Source organism: Pongo pygmaeus, chromosome 7 (genome assembly GCF_028885625.2).
Source record: "Pongo pygmaeus isolate AG05252 chromosome 7, NHGRI_mPonPyg2-v2.0_pri, whole genome shotgun sequence".
In the NCBI taxonomy this organism is placed as follows: Eukaryota; Metazoa; Chordata; class Mammalia; order Primates; family Hominidae; genus Pongo; species Pongo pygmaeus.
In genome coordinates this window covers 77793276-77807730 of record NC_072380.2, presented here as the reverse complement: position 1 = coordinate 77807730, position 14455 = coordinate 77793276, and the positions used below count along the sequence as shown (strand labels likewise).

The 14455-nt window shown below is 38.1% G+C and overlaps 2 protein-coding genes across 9 annotated transcripts in view; one reads left to right on the top strand and one right to left on the bottom strand.

Annotated features, from left to right (window-relative positions):
• PDE7A (phosphodiesterase 7A) overlaps positions 1-9788 on the top strand; it is a 124803-nt gene extending 115015 nt beyond the window's left edge. For all 4 annotated transcript variants that reach the window (XM_054497507.2, XM_054497509.2, XM_063668815.1 and 1 more), the window contains 6 exons: positions 146-277; positions 481-572; positions 2547-2691; positions 3116-3212; positions 3850-3930; positions 7973-9788. In XM_054497507.2, the coding sequence (XP_054353482.1) occupies positions 146-277; positions 481-572; positions 2547-2691; positions 3116-3212; positions 3850-3930; positions 7973-8178 (753 nt within the window). In that variant the 3' untranslated portion in view covers positions 8179-9788. The remainder of the gene's footprint in view (positions 1-145; positions 278-480; positions 573-2546; positions 2692-3115; positions 3213-3849; positions 3931-7972) is intronic.
• The window catches only part of MTFR1 (mitochondrial fission regulator 1), a 135946-nt gene that overhangs the window by 43784 nt on the left and 77707 nt on the right, over positions 1-14455 (bottom strand). The window lies entirely within an intron of this gene.

The following is a 14455-nucleotide window of genomic DNA, read 5'->3' as shown; positions in this document are numbered from 1 at the left end:
ACCTAATGAACAACCGCCTGAAGAATGACGTGAAAGGGGAGGAGATTGCCACCACTACCATTGGCTGCTAATTCAAAACTACTGTGATGGTGTAGAGCTTATTTTAGATATATCTGTGATTCATTATTCTTTTGTCACACTTCAGCTTGCCAATTCTGTAACTCCTTGGGATATCTTGCTGAGCTTAATTGCAGCTGCCACTCATGATCTGGATCATCCAGGTGTTAATCAACCTTTCCTTATTAAAACTAACCATTACTTGGCAACTTTATATAAGGTTAGTGCAATCTTATCATCAAGATTTATTATTTTTGCATTCTAGAAAATGTTTCATATTTTGAAGAAATGAAAGTAATGAAAATAAATTCTCAATGAATGTTAGAATTTTAACCAGATTAATATTGCTAACAGTATTGTTAGTAATGATATGTCCAGAAAGAGACGTATCATTAAGTAACTCAGAAACATCCTTTGTTGTAGAATACCTCAGTACTGGAAAATCACCACTGGAGATCTGCAGTGGGCTTATTGAGAGAATCAGGCTTATTCTCACATCTGCCATTAGAAAGCAGGTAGGTTGGATTAAGACAAATTTAATTTGTTACTGGTTATAGAAGTTAAGTTGGCAAAGTAATTTTATAAAGTTTTAAAAATTGTTATGTTCAGGTGTTCCGCAGTTTTCAGTGCTTGTCAAATTTAATAAATTATATACAATTTTAGTAATTTAGAGCTATCCTACTATATAGTCGGTAACATTTTAATGGATAGTTATTTTTATGAAGGACTATTCCATGGGTTTGAATACTATAAAATTTACTCCAAATACACAATGGGTCAGCCATAGTTTACTACTTATTTACATAAATAGATATTACATATTTCCATACTCAGCTGAATAAAACCTTAAGGTCTAGGTATAAAGGTAAATTGGATGGAATGTAAACATTCTATTATATTAAATAGATTCATTAAAATCTGTTCCCAGAAGTTTTCAAAACTGACAAGAAAGTAAACAGAGTGCCTTATATCCTCAATAGCATAATCCTGGAGTTACACTTCTAGAGCTATAGGATATAATAATGAATGAAAAAAACCCTAATATTTTAGAAAAAAAATAAGTGGGCTACTTTAGAACCTAATAAAAAGCATTAATGTGAATAAGGCTAACACGATGGTGATGGTTTACAAAATCTCACGTCATTGCCATAGTGTGGTCCACACACAAGCTTTTTAGTAATGTTGCACTGAGGGAAAATGCACGTCAGCAAACCATGAAAGTGGATCGAAGCCATCCACATCAAGAAAAGTGGTGAGGCGTAAAAATATGTTTGAGTATTAAAATTTAAGTTCCACTTGCTGTTCTCTGGTTTCCCTTTCATAATTTAAAACAACTATATAAAAAACTGTTCAGTGTAATGACCGTGAGAAAAAAGCTGGACTTTATTTTTTATTTTTTTAAATCTTTATTCACGGATACCATTTGGAGTATGACAATGCTTCTGGTAAGTAAAATCATTTTTTGCTGTAGTACAAATACGAAAATTGCTTAAACACACCGTATATGTAAATTATGGGTTCTTAAAATTAAGACAGATTAAAATGTTTGCTTCATTATTCCCTTTTTAAAAATCATGTTTTTCATTTGATGATTAACCCTGTTGAGTTCTCAGATTTAATAAAAATGGAAATAAGGAATACTACCTAATAGCATTATTTAATGTTTTCTTTATTTAGGGTTTGTTTTAACATTCAATATTGTGAGTCTTTTTATCTATTTGACAGCTCTTTACTGATCATTATACAGAGATAGTGTTTGCTGTGGCCCATTAAAACAAAAGGCAAGAGGTTTTTTTAAGTATATTTATCTTGTTAACTGATCTGAGGCAGTTTTATAAATGATGTATGTATTTGCTGTTTATATTAACACGTTACCTTTTTCCTTCCAGAAAAGTTGGATATTCATTTACAGATAACTGATTGGTTCTTGAGTTTAACCTTGAAAACACAGTTGAATCTAAACTTTATTAAGTTGCTCAGGGGAATTGCAACAGGCATCTTAGTCAAAATGTCTGTAGGAGTCAGCTGTTGAATGGGCCATTATTCTTTCTATTTGAATCTTCCTTCTGCCTTCAGATCTCAGGCACCAAAAAGCAAACCAAAGTTGTTTACCCTCAGCATGAGAATTTTCCAGCAAAGAATCCCAGCAAGGAACTTTCTCAAAACAACGTACCAATGTTATATTGATTTTTTTTTTAAAGCAAATAATACCACCTTGGCTGGCAAAATAAAGGCTCTCCTTTTGGAATGTTTGCATATTGGTATTTTCCTACAAACTCTGTTGGTTTTAGTTTTGATTATTTTAATGGCTTTTTTTTGAAGCATTCTATAAAACTCATTTTTTTGTGTGATAAATTTTAAATTGAATGATAGTTGGATATTTTAGGGTTCTATAAAGCCTTCCGATTATTATGGTTAAGAAAAAAAATCAAGAAGTAAGTAGTTAATTGAAAGTCTTATATTTTCTCTTTATATTTCTCTAATTCCAGGCAACAAATGGAGACACAGATAGGTGCTCTGATACTAGCCACAGACATCAGTCGCCAGAATGAGTATCTTTCTTTGTTTAGGTCCCATTTGGATAGAGGTGATCTATGCCTAGAAGACACCAGACACAGACATTTGGTTTTACAGGTAAAATGGGGCTTGGAAACATTCTATTTCTAGGATAAATTATGTGACTGTCAAACTAAAAAATGAATATTCTAGTGTAGTTTTTCAGAATGGTTAAATCTTGAGGGCAAACTAAAGAATTTCCTTCAATTAGCACACACTCCTTCCAGAAGGAGATCACTGGTCAATCTGCTGCCTAGGAAGGCATCATTGCTTACATGTTTTTCATACTCAAGATTTCTGATGAAAACAATTTTTACAAGATTAGGGTACCAATTAAGAAATAGCATTTTATTCTCATAAATTCTTACATCTAAAAATAGGAGAATTATATTTCTGGCTTATTTACTTATATTTATGGTTATTCCAGTCCTTGCACTTGGTTCTTTGGTATTATTGTCAAGTGTGTATATATCTTAAAACAATATTAATGTTTGTTTGCTAGATGGCTTTGAAATGTGCTGATATTTGTAACCCATGTCGGACGTGGGAATTAAGCAAGCAGTGGAGTGAAAAAGTAACGGAGGAATTCTTCCATCAAGGCAAGTTACAGTATTGAGCTATAATTAATCTATCCAGTTCATTTTTTTTAACATCATAAGAATAAAATAACTAAATAATTTATATGGGTCTAGCAGTAGAGTCTTGATATTTTTAGTAACAATTCACAATAGATATACATCTAATCAATACTCTACAAATGGAGCATCTGTTTTGAAAATTAGAAGTCCTCTTTTGGAATGATCAGATGTATTTATGTATTTATGAGTATAGATAGATTAGGTTTGGAATTTTGCTGTACAGAAAGATTTCCCTGAACTTGCTTTATCCTTGTCATGTGTGGAGGGCCATATGAACATGTAAAACTTTTTTGTGTGTAATTTAAAACCCGGATCCAGGAATCTTTATTTCATGAACCTTCCTTTCAGGCTGTATATTAATGTGTTATAAATTACAGTTTTGGGGTAATACCTTGCATTTAAATAAAAATATTAGCTTGGCAATCTCTTCTATGTGTGAATAACTTAAAATTTTAAAAAGAACTAATTGCGAAGCTGTCCTCTCATGAGGATTAAGTATGTTTTTCCTAAGAAATGCACAGGTATGTTCAAGCCTTTAATTATATATTTAACCAATAGATATTCTTCATATTAATACTTCTCTTTTTTTAATTTATAGGAGATATAGAAAAAAAGTATCATTTGGGTGTGAGTCCACTTTGCGATCGTCACACTGAATCTATTGCCAACATCCAGATTGGTAACTATACATATTTAGATATAGCTGGTTAGAAAAATGCCACTGTTTTTTATCAAGAAGGGAAATATATTTGAAATATAAAATATTAAAATTATGCTCATTTCTATTTTTAAAAATAATTTAAGAAATTTTACCCTTGTTTTCCCTTGTTATGGCTCTTCTAATTCTAATTTTAGGATGTAAAAAGCATATTTTTGCAGAACAGGCAGCAGCAATAACTTGTTTCTGTTCTTATGTAAATAAGAATCCATTATTCGCCCATGTGGAAGCTTCTTTTGCATCATTTGGGACTGCCATTTAAAAAAGGATAGGTAAACAAATAAATGACAAAAATAAAATAAATAAAATAAAAATGGATAGGTGGTGACCCACTGAGCCTGATCATAATACGAAGACCAGCTTCTGCCACTGCCTTTCCGGACTCTTACCACTGCCTGTTGATTAAATCTAACTCTTCAACATCCTAGACAGGCCCTTATAATCTAGCTTCAAATGCTGTGCAGCCATCTTGCCTCAACTTCCCTCTCACTTGCCTACAGCATCTCGGGACGCTTCTGTGTTTCCCAAGTACACGCTGTTCTTTCCCTCTTTGTGCCTCGCCAGTGCTTTCCATGTGCCTCATAGAGTTATTTTTCTTGAAGAGGCAGCTCAAATGTCACCTTCTCCAGAAGCTGCTCTCCACTTGCTTTAGGCAGAGTCAGTCACTTTTCTTCTAGGTTCCAAAGTGCCTGATCCACTTGGTTGTGGATTCCTGGAGCCTAGCACCACACTGGAAGCAGGAGGCCCTTGAGAACTGTGTGTTGAGTGAACTAATAACTGTATTATAGAAAGCATAATAAAAATGTCCTGTGACTGAAGTATGTGTAGCTTGTTGCAGAAGTTCACAGGAAGGTTGACTAGGATTGAGTGTGTTGGGCTTTGGGTATAAAGGAGGGGGATTCTGCGGGGGCAGTAGCTCAACAAGGAATAGAGGGAGGAGTGTAATTTTGGTAGCTGGTGTTTAATAGGGCCTTTGAGAATCAGACTGAACACAGTGAAATATGTGCCCAAAGTTCAGAAAGATGAAGTTTCCAGAAACTTAGAAGGTAGCACAATATGTGGCATCATACTCAGAAAGGAAGACCATGCCATGGGGCCAGAAATTCAGAAACGTAATTCTTACATTGTGATTGCAATGGATACTCGTGGAAGAAAGTGGGTAGTGGCCGATTTGACTTCAGAGTGACAGGTAGAGAAGGGAAGAGTGTGTAGAACTGTGGCCAGACTTTAGGAGTGTGAGGGATGCGGAATCTCCCAGAGAGCTCAGACTGGCCAGGAATGCTGAGGGTAGCAGACACTTTTCTTTTGGGAGGATAGTAAAACAATTTAGAACCAGATATGCTTTGTCTTGATTCTCAAGTAGAATAATCTTCAAATTCAAAAGAATACATTAGAAATGGACAAAAGTGGCCAGGAGCGGTAGCTCATACTTGTAATCCCAGCACTTTGGGAGGCCGAGGCAGGCTGATCGCTTAAGGTCAGGAGTTCAAGACCAGCCTGGCCAAAATAGTGAAACTCACATTTCTACTAAAAATACAAAAATTAGCTGGGTGTGATGGCCACTTGGGAGGCTGAGGTAGGAGAATCGCTTGAACCTGGGAGGCAGAGGTTGCAGTGAGCCGATATCGTGCCACGGCATTCCAGCCTGGGCGACAGAATGAAACTCCATCACTCCATCTCAAAAAAAAAAAAAAAAAAAATGGGCAAAAGAGAATTGAATCGAAGACAGGTGAATGGGTAGTCAACTCAGTTACTTTTAATATTAAATGTCTTTTTATCTGAGTAAACTACTCCCTTGCTTAATGGGAGAACTTGCAAATGAGATTTAAAACATTGTAATTTTTGTAAGGTAACAGAAGCTAGATCCCTTTCACTGTTCATCTCAAGCTATTGATCTTGTCAGTGTTGTACAGATCTAGAATGGGTTGTCAGGGATAAGGTCACTGATCTGATGGTGATCGTTGACATCTGCTGACTCCACACGACAACCCCAGGGGACCGGCGCTTTGAGCATCCTTATTTTCAGATGGTTTGCCCACTTCATGCAGTTAACAGGTGTTGGTGTTGGGCTTCAAATCCAGGTCTTTCTGACATCAAATCCCAGCCTCTTAACAACTCACCAAGCAGTGATTACTACTCCCCAGCATAGGGGCAGTATGTACAAGTCATGTTGAACTAATACAGTTTCTTTCTTTGATAGGAATACTAATTTTGTTGAACAAGAAAATATCATGTACTGGATAAGAGTAAGGCATTTGACAAGGCCTCCTGTGAAATCTGTGAAGATAAAGTAGAGGCTTGTGGGGCTAGTACAATTAAATGGAGTCACAAATGGTTGAACAGCTGTGTTCGAGGTACTAATTAACAGAGTCCTGCCCTCTGAGAGAGAGGCTGGTCCATGGCTCTGGTCTGTTCATTTTTATCAGGTATTTAAGACCTAAAAGAAATTTTAAGTTAACATAGAGCCAGAAGTGGTAGCTAATTTGTTGGCTGTTGGAGGTAAGATCCCCAAGGATCTCAACCAGTTGGAACAGTGAGAGGGATGAAATAAGATGAATGGTGTGAAACCTATAATAATAAGGGCCATGTGGGTAGATAACTCCCGTGGCTCATGACTTTATGGCACGTAGGAAAGACAGGGCTTTGGGTGGCTGGCTCAACACGACACTGTAGTGTGAAGATGGCTGCCAGAAAGCTGCTGTGTGCTTTGACTATAATGACACTTTTCTATGTTTGTTATCTCTTCTCACCAGAACATAAGCTCCTTGAGGGCAGGGATCTTGTCTGTCTTATTCACTACTGTATACCCAGCCACCATGGCATAGTGCCAGGGACATAGTAGGTTCTCAGTAAGTATGTGTGGAGGGAATGGATCAATGAAAGAAAGCAAGCCTTATTGCACATATTGTACATAATTAATATTTCAGACACCATAATTATGTACACTTAAAAAATTCAGCCATCAGACCATATATAACTTTCCTGATTAAAAGTAGTGGATGCTGGTTGCTTTAATTCTGGTGAGATTCTTATGTTGGATAAATGGAACCTATGTTGTCTGTGGTCCACATGGTCTTTTGCTGCAACGAGAGTCTTGGATATGAAGAAAATTTTAAAGCAGTGATAGAATCTGAATGTATATTTTCCCCATTCTTAACAGATCAAAATGTGAGAAAGATGTTATTTGTTCCCAATATATAATATGATTTGATTGATAGCTATTTTCTAGAGGGCTTCTTTTGACCTTGTGTAAGATACTACTTAGTATTAAGTCAGATCTAATGTGCAATGGAGTGCTGTGTAACCTAAAGATGCAACAATCCTGAAATCACTCATTTTCCTTTTCTGACTGTGAATTAAGGGAGATTATATGAATTGTTTATAAAATAGGTCTCTGGTACACATTTGGTGTTCACTTTAATGATTTTTTCACTAACCCCACCTGTTAGACTGACTCTTATCATAAGTTTTGCCTTTATAAATTCTGAGTTAAATAAAATGACCAATTGTAATCATGACCAGGCATGAAGATTCCATCCCTGAGGGGTAAAGCAGTAGACTACTGCCAGCTCCACTTCAGTTCAGGCCATATCACCCTCAGTTCTGAAGGGAGACCCCTTCTTAGCCTCCAGTTGTTGCACTACAACTCTGCCTCGAATTGGGTTATGCCTGAGTATCCTCAGAGTTTATATGGCCAGTGTATTTTTGCTTAAGTAGAAGAATGTAGTTGTGCCACTGAGAAGGATAACCGGAAAAGATTGGATATATTTGTCAGTTCACTTTTACTTAAATTTTCATTGAGTTACTTAAGAAATCAGTTCTTCAAAGTGGATATGTACATTACAGACTCTGTCACCTACACACACACAGGAATCTTTTGAAAAATAAGATCTGGGTAATACTGGAGTAGGATGTAGGAAGGTTAACGTTGTATAGATGATGTTTTAAAGATACAGTTTCAGCATATATGTTAATAACTTTTTCTCCTATTTATTTTCTCAAGGTTTTATGACTTACCTAGTGGAGCCTTTATTTACAGAATGGGCCAGGTTTTCCAATACAAGGCTATCCCAGACAATGCTTGGACATGTGGGGCTGAATAAAGCCAGCTGGAAGGGACTGCAGAGAGAACAGTCCAGCAGTGAGGACACTGATGCCACATTTGAGTTGAACTCACAGTTATTACCTCAGGAAAATCGGTTATCATAACCCCCAGAACCAGTGGGACAAACTGCCTCCTGGAGGTTTTTAGAAATGTGAAATGGGGTCTTGAGGTGAGAGAACTTACTCTTGACTGCCAAGGTTTCCAAGTGAGTGATGCCAGCCAGCATTATTTATTTCCAAGATTTCCTCTGTTGGATCATTTGAACCCACTTGTTAATTGTAAGACCCGAACATACAGCAATATGAATTTGGCTTTCATGTGAAACCTTGAATATGCAAAGCCCAGCAGGAGAGAATCCGAAAGGAGTAACAAAGGAAGTTTTGATATGTGCCACGACTTTTTCAAAGCATCTAATCTTCAAAACGTGAAACTTGAATTGTTCAGCAACAATCTCTTGGAATTTAACCAGTCTGATGCAACAATGTGTATCTTGTACCTTCCACTAAGTTCTCTCTGAGAAAATGGAAATGTGAAGTGCCCAGCCTCTGCTGCCTCTGGCAAGACAATGTTTACAAATCAACTCTGAAAATATTGGTTCTAAATTGCCTTGGAGCATGATTGTGAAGGAACCACTCAAACAAATTTAAAGATCAAACTTTAGACTGCAGCTCTTTCCCCCTGGTTTGCCTTTTTTCTTCTTTGGATGCCACCAAAGCCTCCCATTAGCTATAGTTTTATTTCATGCACTGGAAACTGAGCATTTATCATAGAGTACCGCCAAGCTTTCACTCCAGTGCTGTTTGGCAATGCAATTTTTTTTAACAATTAGTTTTTAATTTGGGGTGGGAGGGGAAGAACACCAGTGTCCTAGCTGTATTATGATTCTGCAGTGAAGACATTGCATGTTGTTTTCACTACTGTACACTTGACCTGCACATGCGAGAAAAAGGTGGAATGTTTAAAACACCATAATCAGCTCAGGGTATTTGCCAATCTGAAATAAAAGTGGGATGGGGAAGTGTGTCCTTCAGATCAAGGGTACTAAAGTCCCTTTCGCTGCAGTGAGTGAGAGGTATGTTGTGTGTGAATGTATGGATGTGTGTTTGCGTGCATGTTTGTGCATGTGTGACTGTGCATGTTATGTTTCTCCATGTGGGCAAAGATTTGAAATGTAAGCTTTTATTTATTATTTTAGAATGTGACATAATGAGCAGCCACACTCGGGGGAGGGGAAGGTTGGTAGGTAAGCTGTAAAGATTGCTCCAGTTGCCTTAAACTATGCACATAGCTAAGTGACCAAACTTCTTGTTTTGATTTGAAAAAAGTGCATTGTTTTCTTGTCCCTCCCTTTGATGAAACGTTACCCTTTGACGGGCCTTTTGATGTGAACAGATGTTTTCTAGGACAAACTATAAGGACTAATTTTACACTTCAAACATTCCACTTTTGTAATTTGTTTTAAATTGTTTTATGTATAGTAAGCACAACTGTAATCTAGTTTTAAGAGAAACCGGTGCTTTCTTTTAGTTCATTTGTATTTCCCTTGTTACTGTAAAAGACTGTTTATTAATTGTTTACAGTTTGTTGCAACAGCCATTTTCTTGGGAGAAAGCTTGAGTGTAAAGCCATTTGTAAAAGGCTTTGCCATACTCATTTTAATATGTGCCTGTTGCTGTTAACTTTTGATGAATAAAAACCTATCTTTTCATATTTTTATCTTTGACATTTACCTTATAACTCAATCCTTTGGAAAACACAATGCTAAATTACAAGGAAATCAAAGTTAGCTTCTTGGCTCTTGCATTCATCCCTCAGATGTTTACTCAGTTCGAGCTTATCTACTAATGACTCACCTTGCAACTGAGTAAGCCGAAGCCGAGTTAGGGCTGTTCGGAGTCCTGACTAACACAGGGGAGAGGTCAGCTTTGAGCCAGGCCTTTTGTTCCCACAGTAGTGAACTGCATTAAGACATCAGCAACTCTTGCAAGTACTAAAATACTAGTTGTATTTATTTCTATCAATCATTGGCCTTTTTAAAGTGATAAGAAAAAGCGACTCCACTTTACTTGATTGATATCAATGTAAAAAAGGTACCACTGTGCCATTCCTATATCTTCCCAGGTCCAACTCATTAGAAGGGATATGGTGCAAACTTCTAAATCAAACACATTAACATATTATTTGTACAGAAGAGTGTTGATGTCCAATAGAAACAATCCAAGCCACATAATTTTTGGTTTTCTAGTAGCCACATTTAGAAAACATGGAATTAATTTTAGTAACATCTATTCCAATACGTCCAAAATATTGTATCATTTTAAAATGTCAATATAAAAACAATTAGATGTTTTTACATTCTTTTGGGGGGTACTAAGTCTTTGAAATCCAGTGTATATTGTGTACTTACAGCACATCTCAATTTGGACTAGTCCTATCTCAGGCACCCAATATCCACATGTGGCTAGTGGCTACCATATTGGACAGTGTGGGTATAGAGGTCTGAGGGTAGTAGAGGAATATGGTCAGCTGGTCACTCTCGTGAGATGGCCATACCTTGGCCAATATTTAATGTGTACAGAAAGTCTGATAACTTATAGATCCTTAAAAACTCAGGCCCAGTGTTTCAGTACATAGAGAGTGGAACTATCATGGCAAACCCACATTAACCAAGCTCACAGTAACTATTCTTTTAAAACACTATCAATATTTTAATTTACAATGAGAAATGTAACTATCAATTATTCTCTCCCTTTAGGCCAATCTTCCTGGGAAGCCAAATTATGGTCAGCTGGTGAGCATGGATTCTGAGCAAAGGAAGCAAGTTGCCTCGTGCACCCATGTCCCTTTGGGTGCACAGAAGACCCATGTCTTCTGTGATATTCATGTTTGTGGACCAGGGTACCCTCTTCCCCTGGAAGGTGCTAGAGATTATCTGCCAGTAGTTGCTTCTCTACATCAGCTTCTGATTGGCACATGCATTAAATAACGTCATTACCTCAAGCCTTGTTTCAGTTGAGCTCACCTGGGCTCCATTCTGCCTGTATACATGATTGCTTCTGCTCTGATCCATTGTTTGTCTTATAGTTTGAAACTCAAAAGTTCATCCTGTTTCCACATTCTCAGGGGAACCGTGGGTGTGGCTCCCATTTCCTGCCTACACATATAGTAAGCCCATTGAAAAGTTGTTTTATTATGTATATGTGGGAATCACCTATAGCCCTACTTTTTTTTTTTTTTTTTGAGACAGGGTCTCGCTGCTAACTAGGCTGGAGTGCAGTGGCATGATCACTGCAGCTAATTTTTTTTTTTTTTTCTGAGATGGAGTCTTGCTCTGTTGCACAGGCTGGAGTGCAGTGCCGCGATCTTGGCTCACTGCAAGCTCCGCCTCCCGGGTTCACACCATTCTCCTGCCTCAGTCTCCCGAGTTGCTGGGGCTACAGGCACCCGCCACCACGCCCTGCTAATTTTTTTGTACTTTTAGTAGAGTTAGGGTTTCACCATGTTAGCCAGGATGGTCTCAATCTCCTGACCTCGTGATCTGCCCGCCTCGGCCTCCCATAGTGCTGGGATTACAGGCGTGAGCCACCGCGCCCGGCCAGCTAATTTTTTAAAAACATTTTTGTGGCGGGGCGTGGTGGCTCACACCTGTAATCCCAGCACTTTGGCAGGCTGAGGCGGGTGGATCACCTGAGGTCAGGAGTTCGAGACCAGTCTGGCCAACATGGTGAAACCCCATCTCTACTAAAATAGAAAAATTAGCTGGGCATGGTGGCGCATTCCTGTAATCCCAGCTACTCGGGAGGCTGAGGCAGGAGAATCGCTTGAACCCAGGTAGCGGAGGTTGAAAGGAGCAGAGATTGTGCTACTGCACTCCAGCCTAGGCAACAGAGCAAGACTCCATCTCAGAAAAAAAAAACTTTTTTATAGAGACAGGGTCTCACTTTGTTGGCTTGGCTGGTCTTGAACTCTTGGGCTCAAGCAGTCCTGCCACTGTGGCCTCCCAAAGTGCTGGGATTACAGGTGTGAGACTGCATCAGGCCTATAGCTCTACTTCTTAAATACGACCTATATTACTGGAATATTTTTTTCTAGAAAAATTTTAGGAAACAGTTAAATATTTAAAAGATTACTTTTTTAAAAAAGCAAGTAAATATTACAGAACAGAATGCAAAATTTATTTTACATGGGAGACAAAATTTTCACACACATGGCCACCTTTTGGGCCTCTTGGCTCAACATTTCAGGGGCTGAGGGAGTCTCTGCTCTAGGAGTAAAAGGTCCTTGGAAAGAAAATTTTGACAAGTCCTAACTTTAAAAAAGAAAAACAAATTGGTTCCTGGACAATATTTGTACTCACCGTAAATGTGATGGTTTGTAATGATGATACTCTTTGTATAAAAGTAAAAATCATATTTTATGTCCTTTGCAAACAAATATATTTGTACCTGAGGTACAGATTAGAGGTGCTAGTAATTCCTTGAAGATTCTGAAAATGATATTTTTTTCCAAAATGCTTTCTTGGTTTTTATTAAACTTTCTATTTTCTTAAAACTCTCACATCAGGTATTTCCAGTGTTTTCAAGCATGTATAAATATTTTAATGTATAAATGTTGTTTAAAATCCCCTCAATTGGTATCTCCTGATTGAGAAAATACACAGTGACCAATAGCTAATAGGAATTCAGTATTGCTTTCAAAGAAATGTGCATATTAATCACTGTAGCATCGGCATACATTTGAAACACGGAGTAATATAGGTCTGTGCAAGAATTAGCAGCTGTTCCTTGCTAATAATGACTTGTGTCATCTGGAAGGCCCAGGAGCCCATGGTCTACAGGTGGAATGACCACCACTTGGGAGTGAGCTGATGGAGAGCACCCAGCAGGTCTCCTCCATCTTCCTGGTTCCTGTGCTCAGCATAGGGCTGGTGTACATTGGGCCATTAATAAACGTTTGTTGAACAAATTAATTTGGAATTAATGTGTTCCCTTTTTAGCTATCAATTTATTTCTAAGAGATTATATTGAAACTCTTCCGTCTATACTGGAGTCATGTGGTAAGCAGTATCCAAGTTTCTGTTGTGTGCAGAAGATGGCACTAGATAGATATAATAAAGGGGGGTATTAAAAATTACAAACTTTGGTTTCTGTTCTCAACATGTCTGGGTGACAGAATAATAAGTGCAACATGTTATATAATATGGCGGGTTTCTGTATGGTATAAGTAGTGTTGGGTTGTTTAGGAGAATGTAGGGTTTCATTCGGGTAATGATAAAAATGACACCATATCTAGTAATTCTTGTATTTTTAAAATTGTTGGCTGGGTGTGGTGGCTCACATCCATAATCCCAGCTCTTTGGGAGGCTGAGGCAGACAGATCACCTGACATCTGGAGTTCGAGACCAGCCTGGCCAACATGGCGAAACCCCATCTCTACTAAAAAAAACACAAAAATTAGCCAGGCATGGTGGTGTGCGCCTGTAATCCCAGCTACTGGAGAGGCAGAGGCAGGAGAATCACTTGAACCCAAGAGGCAGAGGTTACAATGAGCTGACATTGTGCCACTGCACTCCAGCCTGGGGGCGACAGAGTAAGACTGTTTCAAAAAATAGTTAACATCTATGACCGATAAAGTTACTTAGCCTTTAAATTTGATTCTAAAATAGTTTTAAATGTTCAATATGCTACTTTAGATAAATACTTTCATCAATTACATATTTTAGTCTTAAACCTACATGTCCTAACTTGTCCTGAAACCCACCTTAAAGTCTGACAGGATGGTGGGGGAAAGAGAGAAACACGTTTTTGTTTTTTTGTTTTTTGAAGTGGAGTCTGTGTTGCCCAGGCTAAAGTGGAGTGGTGTGATCTTGGCTCACTGCAACCTCCACCTTCCGGGTTCAAGCAGTTCTCCTGTCTCAGCCTCCTGAGTAGTTGGGATTACAGGTGTGCACCACCACGCCTGGCTAATTTTTGTATTTTTAGTAGAGACAGGGTTTCACCATGTTGGCCAGGCTGGTCTTGAACTCCTGACCTCAGGTGATCCACCCGCCTCAGCCTCCCAAAGTGCTGGGATTATAGGCATGAGCCACCACACTCGGCCGCTCCTGTTTTTAATATTAGATTTCTTGTTGGCTATAATTTAAAATTGAAGCACAGTGATGTAATTGGTTTACTGAAGCTTTCCACTGGTCCCATCAATAAGTCTTTGCCAAGACATTCCATCTTGTATTACAACACCTATCTTTAAGCTGTACATTTATTTACATGACATTTCTGAACACAGATTTGAAGTATTTCTTTATTGTTGAGCCATGTCCTGTAAAGAAGCAGGAGACTGTAATGATTTCCCAAGTTCCCTTAACTTAGTTGAGGTTAGTAAAAG